This window comes from Arvicola amphibius, chromosome 5, assembly GCF_903992535.2.
Source record: "Arvicola amphibius chromosome 5, mArvAmp1.2, whole genome shotgun sequence".
NCBI classification, from domain to species: domain Eukaryota; kingdom Metazoa; phylum Chordata; class Mammalia; order Rodentia; family Cricetidae; genus Arvicola; species Arvicola amphibius.
In genome coordinates, this window is record NC_052051.1 from 96,646,789 (window position 1) to 96,664,487 (window position 17,699).

Consider the following 17,699-nt stretch of genomic DNA (forward strand, 5'->3'; position numbering starts at 1 on the left):
CAGCAGCCTTATTGTCTAAGCTTGGCTGGCACCCGATCGCTCGCTTCCGTGGCTACTACCAGCATCAACCATCTCCCACTCAGCTCCTTATACCCATCTACAGACACCCAAAGAAATGACTTTGAGATACACAGCAGAAAATGTCCATCCTAGACTCAAACCCCCAACTGACTGTTTCATTTTCAAGTCACCCTATGGCTTGTTCTTTGACCTCTTCCTCCACTGCCAACTCCTCGTTCATTCTGGCATCCATGCTGTTCCTTCTGTTTTTTATATAAGCTCTGTCTTAGGGGGTTTGCAGAACTGTTTACTTTGTCTGGGTGACAGGCATCAATGTGTATGACAAAGTCCTCCACATGCTTCAGGACTTGTCTTCAGTCTCCCATTCTCAATAACCTCTGCTCTGAACAGCCGAAGAAAGGCTGCAGCTACAACTGTCCCCATACTCACCACACCCTTAGTCTACTTCAGCCCTCCATTGCCCATTCCAGTGTCAAATACGCTGCATGAGTTTATTACGTATACATTTAGTATCTGTGACACATCCCAGGTTTCTGTCTGGCACATGGAAGAGAGGTAATAAATAAATTCTTAAAGGGATAATATGAACTTCCTTCTCTGAAAGGGATAATAAGTTGTATTCATTTTCTACTGGGCATAGAAGACTTTAAGCTTAACGTCTTGAAATAACACATTTATTATCTCAAAGTATTGGCTAAGAGTGCAGCTCAGCCTGGCCAAGTTCTCTGCCCAACATCAAAAGTGCAATCAAGCTGTCATTCTGGATGCCACTCTGTCGGCTGTTGGCTGGGGCCACTCTCAGCTCCTGGAACCCAGTTTCAGATCCTTGCCCACAGCTTCCTCTAAGGGAAGTTCACAACCTAACAGCATTTGCCTTTCAGGCCAGTGGGAGAATCTCTCACAGGATAAATGTGTCCCCTCAGAGAGGGCAGTCCCATTGGAAGCTTCATTCATCAGAGAAAACCTCCCCATTTGAATCAACTGGCTCATGGGATCATAAACACATTCACAAAAGTTCCTCGTGCTTGTCACATGATGCCACCTAATATGAGAGTCACATCTATGACAGTCAAGGTGTTGCCTTGCTCGGGGGATTGATCATGTGTTATACACACCAGGGGCAGCCATCTTGGGAACTTTGTAGCCTACACAAAAGAATAGACCTCAAGTTGCCAGTTGGCCAAATAAGGCCCCAAATTGTGGTAGTCACTGTTCAGTGTATCAGAATCTCCAGGAAGAAGAATGCAATAAAAACCAAATTACCACCCTCAGATATTTGACGGCACTATCCACAACAGCCCCAGATTGGAAGTAGCCCAAGTAGCATCAAAAGGGACACAGAAGTTGGATAGAAAAACACGGAAAGCTGCTCTTCCAGCCTAGAAGAGGGAGGAAATGCTGACACTGGTACAAAAGCTTGAAAGCTTAAGTTAATAGAAATGTGAACCACAAAAGGGCAAATATTATATTTTATTTATGTGACATTCCTGTAAGTCCGGGTCTCTGGCCTCCATCTTTGGAGGCCCCGCCCCTATGCCCGCCAAACCTTGCCGCCTCTTCGGAGGGGTGTCAAAGTGGCCCACCAAGCCTTGGCCCCTCCCCGGGAGGAGGGACAAGGCAGCCAGCCAAACTTTGACCACTCTCCACCTCAGGTCTATTTAAACTGCTACCCGGACAGTAGCATGGTCTCTGCCCCGCCCTGCCCCCCCCCCACGTGGTGGTTGCATTCACGGCTTCCCAGGACTACCCGAGAGCACAGAAATCCCATTAAACCTGGATATCCTTTAATTTGGCTTGTTGTCATTTAGCTTGATTGGGATTTTTGTCTTGGCAGAGAGCTCACATTAGGAAAATTCCTAACAATTTGTAGAGAGATTAGTCCCCAGAAAATAGCATGATGACTGTGTGCAGTGCAGGAGAGGGGGCCTAGGTGGAGAGTTTCAGCTTTACATGATAAAGACTATGGAAGGTGATGGTGATTGCACAGCAATGTCAAGGTATCACAGTAATATCAGGATGATAATTTACATTTGCATTATGCCACAATTAAAATAACTTATCGTTATTCTTTATAAGAACATTTTTGTAATGTAACTATTCACAGCTATATATTTGTGTGTATGCATGTAGTGTGTGTGAGGGTATGTATACATACACGTGCTCTTGTGTGTGGAGACCAGAGGTCAACACTGGGCTTCTTCCTCAACCATTCTCCAGTTTGTTTTTTGAGGCAGGGTCTCTCACCGAACCTGGGGCTCTCTGATTTGCTGGCCAGCTGGCCAGCATACCCGGGGGTCCTCCAGCACCCCCCTCCCCAGGCTGGGGTTACAGCCTGCCCCCATGCCTGGCTTTTCATTGTGATTCTAAGGGCCTGGACTCAGGTCCTCATATTCATGCAGCAAGCACCTTACCAGCTGTGCTTTCTCTCTGATCCCTACCACTGTGTCTTAAACTTCACTGATAGACAAGGTTAAGGATCTTCCCTGGCTCACGCTGGTCTGGGTTTTAAAGGAAGCAATGTCCATGCCCTCGGTTGAAAACAATGAAGGGATTAAAACTAAAGTTTATTTTTGACAATAATTTTGTGATGTCAGAAATCATCACACAGAAACAGTGATCCAAATCAACAGCCTTGTTCTAACGAAAGACAAAACTCACCTGACCCAGATCCAAGGTGAGGTTGACTTGGTTGTACTGAGTGCCTGAAGAGAGTGGAGGGCTTTGCCACCAGCGCTCGGACCCGTCAATCGCGTGGGTGGCTGGATGCGCCTTCCTGGAATCCTCAGCATTGCAATAATCACAGAACTGGCCCTGGGGAGGAGAACGGCCATTTTTAAAATTTTCAAGGAATGTTTTTGTATCAGCTTAGCAAAAGAAACGGCCAAAGCAAGACTGCCGTCTCCTAGGCCGGAGGATGACCTTAGGCAATTGTTAATCATTCCACCTTCAAGTAGATTTCAGGAATCAGACTCAGGTTGCCAGGCTTGAGCAGCAAGGGCCTTCCTCGTCGGAGAAAGCTTTTGCTATTGATTAAAACTTTCGAGTTTTGGAGTGTTCATTATTACTATTATTATCAAAAGATTCATAATTGAACAGAGAACAGAATATCCTTAAATTTCCAAAGTGTACACCAAATCCTCTTACAGCTTCAAAATAAGTACAACAGTTCAATAGAAAAATGGACAAAAAACACTCCAGGCCACTCACAGAGGAGGCAGTGAACACTCAGAGTGTGTCTACAATCGTTGCCAGCAGACTATCTGCAATAGTATTTTACACACTGTCTACCCAGATCTAAAGTGCGGCACAGTAAGTATTAGAAAGGGCATACGAGGAGCATAAATCACTGTAAGAACTTCAGAAGCCACTTTGGCATCACTGCTAAAGTAAATTCACACCTAGAACATAACAATACAATTCCTGAGCTAAGAACTCAAAAGAGAATGCCTTGAAAATTTTTGATGGCATCAGATGCCATCAAAAATTTTTGGCAGCCTATTGACAATAGCAAAATCCTGAGACTAACCTAACTGTCTGGCTACAGGCAAGCAGGTAATTCAAGAATGGCACGGTCACTCCAAAAGTGGCTATGTGAACAATAATGAATAAATGAATAATAGTGGAATTTTGGAAGTACATTAGCATAAAATTAAAAGCAGCCCATAATAAAAGCATTTATTCTTTAGAAATTATATGGATATAATAAAAGCTATCTCAAAAAAGCAACTGACCATAAATGTGTATGCCTGTAATTATAACACTTGGGAAGCTCTGTGTGGTGGTTTGAATGTAATTGGCTCCCATAATCTCATAGGAAGTGGTACTATTAGGAGCTGTGGCTTTGTTGGAGTGGGTGTGACCTTGTTGGAGGAAGTGTGTCACTGTGGGGGCAGGCTTTGAGGTTTCCTCTGCTCAAGATACCACTAAGTGTCTTTCCATTTCGTATGACTTGCATATCAAGATGTAGCCAGCACCATGTCTGCCTGCACACTGCCATGATCCCTGCCCTGATGATAATGGACTGGACCTCTGAACTGTAAGCCACCACCTCAATTAAATGGCTTCCTTTATAAGAGTTGCTGTGGTCATGGTGTCTATCCACAGTAATAGAAAGCCTAACTAAGACACTGTGGCACAAACCTCACGAGTTTGAGGCCCACCTTGGGCTGTACAGTGAGACCCTGCCTCAAAAAGAAAACAAAACAAAAAGAAAGAAGGAAAAGGAGGGAAACAAAATAATAATTAATAAAGAGTTCAGGATGGTGGTTTCCTCAAGTGACTAGAGACGGTGGAACAGGGAGACACATGCTACCACGTGGGTGAACATTTAGGCTCTACTTTTGGTTTTGGTAGAAAGTTCATGCAAGTTTACTTTAGTGTTAAACTACCACATGCACACACACACACATACACACACACACACACACACACACACACACCATGAAAGGACCATAGGCACATGTCATAAATTGAAGATAATGAGAAATCCTTAATCAAACCCTACATCTGAACCTCAATATTTTTAACAACCATAAATAAATCAAATGGAAGTCAGGATAAAAGGGGCACACAGAGAGAGATGCTTCCATAGACATACAGCAAACGCTCACAGACACTGTACCAGAAGTTTCCAGCGTGCAAAGATGACCAGGACAAAAGACTCGCTCTGAATTGTGCTGAGGCTGTTGCTAGGCTTGTTATGTAGGAAGCAGAAAATGCCTTAGAGGGGGCTAGCAAGGAAGGAAATAAGGGCTGGAGAAATGGTTCAGCAATTAAGAATACTTGCTTCTCGATCATGAGGACAGAGTTCAGATCCCAATACCCACATCAGGCAGCTCACAAATACCTATAACTTCAGCTCCAAGAGATTCAACATGCCTTGTACCCTCTGTGGGCATCTACACATCGATATGCACATACACTCACAAGGCACACACACACATACATAAATAAAACACAATACATTTAAAACAATAGAAAGGACAGGGACTCTTTAAATAAATAGCCTGTGTAATGCTCCAACACGGGCTGTCCACAGGAGCTATGCCAGCATTCGTCCAGTGGCTCAGCAATGGCATCTTCTCCATACGGATGGAAGCCGAGTCTGCTAGCTTCCAACACCCTTGATGACCGTCTTAGGCTAATTAGCCTCCTGTATGTCATACTCTGCATTGAATCCATAGTGCAAACACTGTATGGTTCTAATTACACAGGCACTGATTCCAACAGCATACCCTGACAGAACTTTTGTTTTTCTGTTTGGACACTAATTAATCTGCTTGATTTATCCAAATTGCTCAAATCTTAGAGCATCAGAACGGGGTTGAAATCAGAGAAATAACACTAATGGTTGAGTCTGCCCTTGAACAAAGTTGCTAGGAGACTAGAGCATATTTGACCATCACATATTCCTAGAAAGTGCTAGAATAGAGATGGTGTGGGCATGTGAGAGGTTGGGAGCACCAAGTCACAATGTATCTGACTTAGTATCTACAATACTCTGAGGTTTATAGCAAGGCACATGAAACCTGTTAGTGGAGATATGAAGTCAGAAAGTTAGCCTGAGGCTAAGGCTAAAACATGCTGGAACCAAGACTGCACAGAGGTCTGAAGATGCTACACATAGCCCAAGACTGTAGTGTTCCTCCCTGGCTGTGCCGCCCTGCAAGTTACATCAAAGAGCCCTGTCCCTCATGGGATGGAATGTGAGGCTGAGCTGGAATGGCGAGTCTGCTGTTCTGCAACTACCTGCTACCTCCAGAAGTGCACAGAAGCCTGGCTCAGAACAGAGTCCTGCCTGGCAGCAGCTTGCACGTTTGTCCTCACATCAGTTACAGAAATCCTGGCAAGAGGAACATCAACAGCCCCATCCGTCCATCAAAAGCCCATCATGTGCAATTGCACGTGCATTGCCTGGGGCGCCACTCCTAGCCATTGCTCTCTGAGACTCTAGAGGCCATGCTATCACAGTGCTCAAACCTAAGCCAGCCCTAAAGGGAGGATTTTCTGCAGGGTGCCAATCCCAAACCTAAGGCTGCCTCTTTGCAAAGATCCTGTTCCCTTTGAGGGAACACCACACAGCTGAGGTTACAATCGTTAAAGCAAGCCCTTTTTCATCTTCCTGAAAGTTTACACAGTGGGACTGAGTGGTGACTTCACAGCACACAGAGTCCACGGCTATGTGGCTCCTGCACGCGTCACAGCTCCAGGGGCTGGGGCAAACCTCCCTCCTGGGCACGCTTCTGGGTCTAAGACTTGAATGAGAGAGAAAACAAGGGACTCAAGATTCATTCTAAGTACTTAAGGAAAACTTTAAGAAAAATTAACAACTATATGCAAATGGGTAACTCAAAAACTGTGCACATCTTGTCAAAAATCCAGGCAGACAGAGCGTGGATCTTTATTTCCAGCTCACGTTTAGAGGTGTCTATTCTGGAGTAGAACAGATGTGTCTGTGAGCTCTCCTGTAGCTATGGCAAAACACTTAAGAAAATCCTCTGCAGGAGGCAAAGTTGTGGCTCACGATTTTGTGGTTTCAGTCCATGGTCACCCGGTTCCATCTCTTCGGTCCTGAGACAAGGCAGAATGGAAAGCTAAGCTGTTCACCTCATGGTGACCAAGAAAGAGGCAGGGGAAGAAAAATGGCTGGGAACAAGACGAATCCCTGTTGTGGTGAAGATGGACTTTCGACTTCACAGGATCTAGAATCACCTAGGATACAAACCTCTGGGTGTGTCTGGGATGGTATTTGTAGCTCCCATGAGGGGTTACCCATGCCAGGGAGGGCCTCAGTGATATAGCTGCTCTTGAGTAGTCCCTAATCATGTAACCCTCCACCCATACTCCGGTAAGTAACTCAGGCAAACTTACTGGCTCATCAAATTGAACTTTGGTGAAATGACTGTTTTGGTCTGTCATCAGTTCCTATCTGAGATGAATAGACATTTGTGTCTCATCTCCTCAGAAAAAGTATCATATAACAGCATACACACTCTGCACGTGGATAGCACTGGTCCATGAGCAGGAGTCACATAACAGTATACGTGATCATACACGCTAAGCATGGATAGCACCGGTCCATGAGCTGGAGTCACATTACAGTATACGTGATCATACACTCTAAACATGGATAACACCAGTCCATGAGCTGGAGTATTCCTCCCACTCCTGCCCTGATCACTGAAGCAGCAGGATGTGATCTGCCCCACTGAAAAAGGTACTGAGCCACATGGCTAACATAGATCAGAATAATGGGTTAAGATAAGTCATAACAGCTAATAAGTAGCCTGACCTAATGGGCCAATCAGCTTTATAACTTATAGAGATCTCTGTGTGATTTTCTTTGGGGCTTGCTAGCTGTGGGGAACCAGGCAGGACAGAAACCCCCAATAAGCAGGCCCCTCATGTTACAAGCTGGAGTCACATAACAGTATACATGATCATACACGCCACACGTGGATAGCACCATTCCATGAGCTGGAGTCTTAGAGTGGGCAGAAAGGAGGCCAGCTGAGCACCAGCATCCATCTTTCTCTGCTTCCTGACTACTGATGCAATGTGACGTCACCTCACACTTCTGCCACTCTGCTTTCCCCACCAAAATGATGCGCCTTCATACTGCAAAGCCAAAATTAACTCTTCTTTCTTTCCTTCCTTCCTTCCTTTCCTTCCTTCCTTCCTTCCTTCCTTCCTTCCTTCCTTCCTTTCCTTCCTTCCTTTCTTCCCTAAGAGCACAACCCCAGAGACTTTTCCTTCAGCCGAGTTCCCTCTCAGAAGCATCTTTCACTTCCCAAAATCCATCATGATCCACCCATTCCCCATAAGCCATCAGCTGGCAGCCAAGCCACAACCTGCAGGAGGGATATTAGACCCAAACCATGGCAGGTCATGTTCAAGTCAAGGGTGGCATTGCTTAGACCCTTAAAGCTTTGGTTTCTTTTTACTAAGTGTGCCAGTCCTGCCAGTTTTGTGCTGCACTTACGAGGGTTTGGTGTGGTGTTCTGCATGAAGTGCTCGGCTCTGGTCTACAAGCACATCCCCCTGGAAGGAGATGAGCGAGCGAGCACACAGACACAGGGATCCCGTCCTGGCTTACAGAGCCAGGACCACAGTTCTTCAAAGGCACCCCCCACACACATACACACAATGATTTTTCTGCTTATAACTGTAAAGTACAGAAGCAACACAGGTGTACCACAGAGACACCTGGTGTCCATGGTCACAGAGCCACTGCACTGGCAACAATGAAAGCAAAAGGAAGCATCCACAAGCCAGGTTTGACACCCTGTGCTTTGCATGTATGTGTTTTGTTTTCTAGATAAATCCTGGAGGTAGAGACAATCACTGGGGAGTCAGGGGCACAAAGAGAAGGAATAGTCTGTCCAAGGGGGGAGCTGAGAGAGAAACCCAGGAAGGCATGGCTCAACCTGGGCACTTGAGGAGAGGAAAGAGAAGGAGACCAGATAAAGGCATCTGGGGTTGGTACCTTGTAGTCTGCCTTTGGCTAGAGGATGTCCATTCTGTGATAACGGCCCCACCTCCCTAACATTCTGACTCAGCCAGCTACACAAAGATGTGTTTAGATTTCCCGCCTGTGAACAGTGGTTGCTCCTACACCAAGGCACTTTCTGCCCATCTTCCCTTTCGGTCTCCTTGGAGTTATCACTGTACACATCCTCCTGCTCTTCGATGGCTTCCCCTGCCTCCTTACCCATCCGTGAATCCGCTTAATTTGCTTTGGTCCTAATCCACAACCTCCCTGTGACTATGCGGAGCCCAGTGTGCCTGCCTTCTCTCCTGTGGGGAAGCCATCCACACACCCAGATCCTGTCTCTCTACCTCCCTTACTGCTCTCTCCAGCACTGGCGCGAGTTCTCTAATGGCTATTGCTGCCTGAGGGCCCCATGCACACTATTCTTTCTCCAAGGAACACACTGAAGCCGACTTCAAACTCTTTTCAGAGAGATTTCCCCTCACAAGGAGTAGGTGTGTGGCAGTTTCCTACCTATTTATAGTCTATACAATCACTAACCATTTAGATTTCTAAAACTTATAATTCTTGGATTGTAAACACTCTGAGGTCAGAGATCTCAGATGCATAAACCTACAGTTAGGTACCTGGCACAAGGCAGGCACTCAATATTCATTGATGTGATTAATATGCTAAGGTTACATGCACTATTTGACTGCAAGTTAATTTATGGCTGAGTGACAGTTTCCATCAGGAGATGAACTGGATGTGCTATGTCACTGAGGTCACCTTTCTCTGCCACCATACAAACCTACCCATTCTACCTCCTGGGCCTCCCCAGGGCCAACTCTTCCCTGCCCCTTCTCCGCTGGCTGCTCTGGCCAGGAACTGCCTCTCACACTCACCCCAGATCCCCGTGGTCCCCAAGACCTCTCAAGTACTGACAACCCTTGCTTCTTAAGACCAAACCAGAAAGGAAAGAAAGATAACCATAGTCACCTCCTGGTTACAGTCTCCTTCTTCTGTGTGGTTCTTTTCCTTCCAGAAAGGGTTTCCTAGGCCTGTGCACCCGCTGCCCGAAACCTGGGTCACTCCTCGTTAGAGTTCAGTTGGAGGCCTGGACTAACCTCACGGGCCTGCCTAGTAGACTACTTGTTTGAACATCAACCATCGTCCTGCTGAGATCTATGGTCCTCAGGGGAGACAGACCCTGGCCCAACTCACTTCCTCAAGCCAGACTCCTCCCCCTCAATCTCCAGTTACTAATTTAATCTTATAATTAGACGCTCTTCAGATTTATGTTCCCATTGTCTCGACTCCCCCAGCACTTGCGTTCATTCTGCTTTAGCTTTATCACTTAAATTCTGTCAGAGACAGAAACAGCAGAGGACAAATCACACACAGCCGCGGGGAGAAACAGCAGAGGACAAATCACACACAGCCGCGGGGAGAAACAGCAGAGGAGTACAAATCACACACAGCCGCGGGGAGAAACAGCAGAGGACAAATCACACACAGCCACGGGGAGATGGGTGGAAATCCTGGGGAGGTTCACAAGTCTCACTCAGGATAATGTAAAAATGCACCACATTTGGGGGCTCTGAGGTTTTCTGAGTTTCTAGAAAAATGTAGAACACGTTCTCACTCCAAGGGCCTCTGTTGTTCCTCTACCTGTAACTAATTTGTCATCTTCACACTTGCATTCCCCTTCATGCCTTAGGTTTCTTTATCATGAATGCCTTTGTCCTCTCCCCCCTCAGCGATGCCTGCGGTCATTCCATTTGCTCTCTGCTCACCGTCTCCCATAGTGTGTGAGCAGAGGGACCTTCTCTGCCTTGTTCTGAAATCCCTTACCTGCCCTAATGTCATCCCACATACCTGGCTCACAGAAGATGTCAGTAATAGTTATTAATATGGAAGCAAATGAATATTGTAGCCAAGCACAGCATCTATAAGCATTATCACCAAGTAGTACACATCTTTATAAGTGGTAGGAATCAATGATCATCTCAAAAGACACTTCCCCAACCTCTTCCCCCCTGCAGGTGTTAAACTGGTCGGCCGGAGTAAGGAAGGTAACCATTATGACCTCTCATTGTCTGTAACCACGTGGGCAAAAAGCCAAGAAGAACAGGGGTCCTGGTGCCCTGGAGTTCCACCCCCACCATGGAATGTCACCATACAAAGGTCAGGAGGCAGGAGGAATTGTCCCACTGTCAAAGATGCCCCCAAAAGGCTTTTTATGGGCCTTCTTATGGTCCAGGAGGGAAGTAAGAACAGAAAGCTAATAAGTCAATTTGGTGAAAAGAGGGGAGGGCTCACCTAAGACACTAGGGAACTAAATTGGGTACCAAAATTCATGTGTTTAAGACCTAATATTTAGTAGCTTAGAATATGACTGTATTGAGAGAAAGAGACTTCAAGATAATAATTAAGGTACAATGAGGCCATGTGGGCATCACTAAGGCTTTGTGGGCATCTCCAAGGCTTTGTGGGTGTCCTGAAGGCCATGTGGGCATCCCCAAGGCCATGTGGGAGTCCCTAAGGTCACATGGTGAGGTGAGATTAGAACCCATGCTTGTCCAGAAAGAACAGTGTGTAAAGGCCCAGGGAAAAAGCAGCCCAAAGAGGGAGATACAAGAAGAACTCACCGGGACAACAGTTGATCTCAGACTGCCAGCCTCCAAGGCCACTGGAGCCCTGTAAGAATGTCTCCAAACAGATTGCCCAGGTCAGCATACAAGTGCTTATGTGCGCTGGTCCTGATGGGCCTGAACCCTTACTTTGTGCAATCTGGTGAGCTCCTCATATATAAAGAAGACTCCTAAATCAATGATCCCTGCTCTCTGTTTAGCCACCGTCTCCCCTCATTCTGTTTAAGGAGCACATCTGCAGTAGTCTAGTTCAAACATCTCAAAAAATAAATAAATAACAATAAAAGAAAAAGAAAAGAAAAGGGTGACCTTCGTTCCACTTGCAGGGCCTCATACAATACCCCATCTCCTGTAGTGTGAAGCGGCAGGGCTGTGTCCCACCACCCGGCAGCCGGCTAGCTTTACACCCGAAATAATTACACGGAAACTGTATTCTTTTAAAACACTGCCTGGCCCATTATCTGTAGCCTCTTATTGGCTAATTCTCACATCTTGCTTTAACCCATATTTAGTAATCTGGGTAGCACCACGAGTTGTGGCTTACCAGGAGAGATCTTAACCTGTGTCCATCTCGGAGAGCAGCAGCATGGAGACTCACCACGCGACTCCCTGAAGCGTCTCCCCCACTCTACTTCCTTGTTCCCACAATTCTGTTCTGTCTACTCCACCTACCTAATTTTCTCTTAAAGGGCCAAGGCAGTTTTCTTTATTAATTAACCAATGAAAGAAACATAGACAGATAACTCTCCTCCATCAAAAGACGGATCCCCCACATCCTGACCGAAAGGCACTGTAGGTAACTGATTTGAAGCTGCAGTCGCTGTCTAGAAAGCACTGTAAGCTGACCTAGAACAGCAGTGGGTGCTCTCACTCTGGAGGCAAGAAGCCCAAACCCAAGATGTCTACAGGGCAGTGCTCCCTCTGAAACCTGTCATGAAAACCTCCTTCTGCATCCGCTCCAACTTTCAGAAGCCCAGTCCCGGACATCCATCTTAGCTGACAGATTGGTCACATCAAGGCCACATCTGAGACTTTACTATCTTCAAGAGCCGTTGTGAGAATTAAGGTCAGGTCTGGTGTTGTTCTCAAGGAAGAGGCATGTAAGGAGGTGGGGCATTAGAGCCTAAGATCATATTCCCGCCACCTTTCTACGCGTGGTCTTAGGGGCGGTGTGAGAGTGTAGAGCTGGGAAGTTAATGATGGGAGGATTCATGTGTACAACTATGGGGAGTCGCCATCTCTGCTGGGGTATCTGTCTGGGGGTCACCACCTGTGCTCTGTGGCTCTATATGCAGACCCAGTAAACTCATCACCCCCCAGCTAGACTTGGGGGGGAATCATTACTTTGGTCTAGCATTGGTGACCTATCAGGGGCTAGACTTAGGTGGAATCGTTACTTTGGTCTGTCGTTGGTGACGTATCAGGGGCTGGACTTGTGTGGAATCGTTACTTTGGTCTATTGTCAGCACCATATCTGGAGTGAGCAGATGTTTCAGTCACATCTCTCCAGGGAAAAAACATATTGCACAACACTGGCCTTTTAAAACACAGCTTGCTGACACTCAAGTACTTTCTTTTCCAATGCTCCTGCCGGGGTGTTGGTTGTTCTGGCAGGAAAATCTAAGCTGGTATTACCCTTTGAACATTGCGCCTAAGACAAGCTGCCACAAGAGAGAACATCACAAGCTGGAAGGAGCAGTTCCACCCTCAGGAAACTGGTGAGTTTGGAAGAAGATTTGAACAGAAATATCTCCAAGATGATGTGAACTCTGGAGGGCCGAGGACAGCGTGGTGACCTTCACAGTGATAGCAAGGTGATGTGCACTCAGCTGGGGGCTGAGGACAGTGTGGTGACCTGCACAGTGATAATAAGGTGATGTGCACTCAGCTGGGGGCTGAGGACAGTGTGGTGACCTGCACAGTGGTGAGTCAAAGCGGACTCTTCACCCTTAGGACCAGGGTCTGAATCTTGGCTTTGCCAAACCCTTGCGTCTTAGACATGGCACTTCACTTCCCTGTGCTTCAGAATCCCTTTTTGGTAAGATGAGCATGTCCAAGCAACTCCTTCATGAATTCCTAAATCACCGTGATGATTAAGAGGTCAGAGAGACAGTGGGGTGGCTCAGTACATTAAGGTGCTCATAGTGCAAGGCTGGCAGCCTAAACTCAATCCCACAGGACCCTTGTAAAATTGGAGAGGCCAAACTTTGTTCTTCTACATTATTACATTGTGTGTGTGGCTGGCTTGCATGCACAGTTGGCACTGTACACACATGCACAGTTGTATACACACAATACACACACACACACATATAGACACACAAATTCTTTTTCAAGACAAGAAGTCAACGTATGTAAGTTACGTTCAGACAATGCCTAACATCACTAAGTACACACGAGTGTGTGGTAATTACTGTCTTGTACTAAGTAGGAGCCCTGGTTATTTGCCGACTTCCGCTTTCCCCCATTCTTCCCTTTATCTGGTGCCCTTCTATAGTTAGCACAGAGTCATGACAGCATCAGAGTAACGGGGAACCAGCTTCTCTCCCACGTCCCACGGTGAGGACGGTCACCGAAAGCTGTACTTCTCACATCCATTCATTAATCCCACACGTGTTTTCTGACAGTGTGAAACCTGTGAGACATTATAATGCTTACAAGGCTGAAAACTGGGAGGACATGTGGGACTTAATGAGCTGGCTTCCCCAGGGCATTTCCACCCTTCCGGCATGAGAGCTCTAGCCAGTGCCCAGGCAAAGGCCCAGGACAGACGGAGCCCTGCTGATGACTCTCAACCCTCCTTAGCCTTCAGCCAGGAGTTCCCGCACACGTAAACAGCCCTAGGTAGGCCCTTCCATTTAGACTCCTGGGTTAATATACATAGGGACCATCAATAAGTTCTTTCCTCAGATGGACCCAGGGATACCTAAATGACAACCAGAAACAACTGGTGAGCTGGAAAAATACAGTATTGTCACCCAAATGCCATGCTATCCTATGCAAAATACATCCTTTAGATTTAGGATACAATTAGTGTCTAAACTAGTCACTAACACGTTCCAAAGCAATTCACACAGCTATATTCTAGAAGGCGTCAGAAGTTTTATGGGTGAGCAGGATGGCTCCATGAGTAAAGGCACTTTGTCACCAAACTTGACCATCTGAGTTTAAAGTTTGATCCCCAGGGCACACAAGGTGGAAGAAGAGGCTCCCACATTTGGTCCTATTATTTCTATGTGTGTGTGCACACACACACATACACACACACAATGGAATAAAAATTTGAATTAAAGAAGTAAAAGAGTTTTATATAAAGTTTACATGGCTGCTGTGGCAAATCCTTTCTGTAAGCTTACCCTTTTAGCAGCTTATGGAAGAGTGGCCACCTTGCTTCATGAGAAGCCTCAGTATCTATGTACGTTATTTAAAAAGTTAAACTACAGCTGAAAAGAGGGCTTATCAGCTCAGAGCACTTGCTACTTAAGCATGAGGACCTGCGTTCAAATCCCCAGAATCAACATCCAAAGCCAGCATGGTCAGGCATGGCCATGACCCCAGTGCTGAGGGGAGAGGAGACAGCAGGATCACTGATGCCTGCTGGCTGCCTGCCTAGCTGTCTCTAGGAATAAGAAGGACAGTGACAGAGAAATACAACAGAGATCACATCTGACCTCCTCGGACAGCGGTATATATAGGTATGCCTGTGCCACAAACACACATACAGACACACATGCACTCACACATGCCCGCACATGCACACACGCACTCACACATGTACACACACACGCACACATGCACACACAAGCTACTATTACTAATGTTATTTTATATGTAGGGAAAAATGAAGTGACACAGCTTTCCAGCTGTCAGGGAGCTGGTGGCCTTAGAATAGGACTCAAGGGCTGGAGAGATGGCTCAGCAGTTAAGAGCACTGCCTGCTCTTCCAAAGGTCCTGAGTTCAATTCCCAGAAGCCACATGGTGGCTCACAACCATCTGTAATAAGGTCTGGTGCCCTCTTCTGGCCTGCAGGCATACACACAGATAGAATATTGTATACATAATAAACAAACAAACAAACAAGAATAGAACTCAAGTCTAAATTGCCACGGTCAGAAGTTTCACCCATAAGAACAGCTTTTTCAGAGACTCAAGATGACATCACACTCTGCCAAAGGAGTTTCCCTGCAGTTTTAAGGAAACTGGACCTTACAAGTACAATCAGCTATGCAGCTTTGTATCCAGGTACTCTTTGCATCCTCAGAATGTAGAATAATAAGCATTTAATAATTGTTTGTGAATGGATGGGTGAATTAATTAATTAAAGTTGTAAGGATTGGAAAGAATAAAAAACCTGCATCCAAACATACACCAAGGAATAACAACAAAGAGTCTAAATATAGAGGAGAGCCAGCTAACACATGCATTCCCAAGCACTGGCCTCTGGAAGCAATGGCACATCAGCCGTGACAAGGGAAGAACACTAGACCTTGGTTTCCAAATGTCATGCTCAATAAAACCAGACTCCCTGAAGAACCAAGTCCAGGGCTGAGCTGAGAAAATCAAAATTGTTATCCCTGAAGCTATGCCACCAGAAACTAATGAAGACTAAAACAATGTGGGGAATCGTCAGAATCGGTGAAATGGGGAACTCTCAGGATCTGCTCTCCACCCCTACTGAAATAACAAGCTGACAGCAACGCTAAAGTCAGCTTTCTAAGCACTCATATCTGCTCATAACCCGGCAGCAACCTAGACATGACTGGAGTTTGAGGCTAAGTTATTTATATGATTCCGCCTAAAGAATTGTAATAGATACATTTTATAGAATTTAAATTATACTTCACTAAAACAAGAGGGAAAGACTCATGTTTCAAAACCCAGAAAAAGATATAAAGAAATCACGTGGTTTCCATCTGTGGAGTAAAGAGACACACCAGGAGAGCCGACACCCTGAGACACCACCGTACGAGGCCTGAAATGAACAGCACCTTTGCAGAAGAATCTCTCCTTCTGTGGTTGAAGGTTTCTTTCTGATCCTGACTCTCAGTGGCAACAGTAATTCCAAACACAAAGACAGTCTGCTCGCTCAGGGGCCAGACATTTGTAGCTTCAGCAGCCCCAGAGGTACATGGGTCCGCAGAATTTTCTGGAGAACAAGCTGAAGGAAGCAGCTGCTGCTCTGGCGTGTGGAACGTGCCTTTTCACTGGTGAGGGACAAAGCACTCTGTGTGTCCTCTCCATGCGTGCTCTATACATGGCTTTCACCGCTGAACCTAGGTTGAGGTCCACAGGCACGGACAAATGTGAAGAACATTCTTTTTAAATAAAGGGGAGCTTAAGAGATGGCTCTGCAGTTAAGAGCTGGCTGCTCTTCCAGAGGACAGGGGTTCAATTCCTAGCACCCCCATAGTGTCTCACAATCATCTGTAACTCCAGACCCAGGGAATTTGATGCCCTCTGTGGTTTCTGTGGCTGCCAGGCATACACATGGTGCATATAGATACATGCAGGCAAAATACTCATAAAATAAATTAATTAAGTAAAGATATTAGTCACCCTTAAATGTATAGGACACATAGTCTGAATTCTCAAAATAACTTTTATCATTAGTAATTGTTACAAGTATTTAACGGGCATAGGAACTTCCTTAAATTTCCCAGCCCTCACTCAAGGTTTTTACATGAATTAAAGGAAAATCCTGTTAGCCAATGATTCTCTTTCACAACAGGTCTATAAACAGAGTCCTAGAGTGACTCAGTTTCCTGTTTCTGCCCATTGGTCCCAAGTTACACAAACACACAGCTGAAACTCTGCTATGGTTTACAAGAAATAGCAAACATTCTCACACTTAGTCCATGTGTGTATGAAATAGCAAACATTCTCACACTTAGTCCATGTGTGTATGTGTTCATTGGTGTCATCACGCTTGTCCATGTGTGTATGTGTGTGTTGTTATCATCCAAGTCAAACACAAGCTCTTTCCATGAATCACCGTGGAGTTCAGGGATGAAGGGTGGGCGACCTTGTCACCATACAAATTCAATCTCTGTTGGCAAATATTTGTATTTCATCCCTGATAATTATGGTGTTTATATCAAGCTAGTCCAAACTCTTGGGTTATATTTTCTTTTTCTATGTATAAGGATTTTCTTTTCACTATTTTTATTTATGTCTAGGGTGTATGCCTGAATGTGGTTATATGCATATGCGCGCAGGTGCCCACGGCAGCCAGTGGCATCGTTCACCTGGAGCTGGAGTTACAAACGTTGGTAAAGCACCTAACGTGGGTGCTGGGGACTGACCCACACAGGACCTCCGGGAGAGCATCAAGTGCACCTAACTGCGGAGTTGTCTCATATCTCAGCTTGACCTCAATGCTCTATTTCCAACAAGTCTTCCATTTCCGTGTTATCATTGCTTTTGTCCAGTGTCCTCATACATAGTATCTCCAGATTCCGCAGGTAAGGGAACATTGAAAACCACGCATGAGATATGACATACCCTTCGCTCATCCTTTACCTCTACCTGTCAGGTTAAATGCTTGACAGCCTTT

At 45.8% G+C, this 17,699-nt stretch overlaps 1 protein-coding gene across 1 annotated transcript in view; it reads right to left on the reverse strand.

Annotated features, from left to right (window-relative positions):
- Lama3 (laminin subunit alpha 3) overlaps nt 1-17,699 on the reverse strand; it is a 219,437-nt gene that overhangs the window by 193,993 nt on the left and 7,745 nt on the right. The window contains exon 2 of the mRNA XM_038330296.1: nt 2,680-2,832. Within this exon, the coding sequence (XP_038186224.1) occupies nt 2,680-2,832 (153 nt within the window). The remainder of the gene's footprint in view (nt 1-2,679; nt 2,833-17,699) is intronic.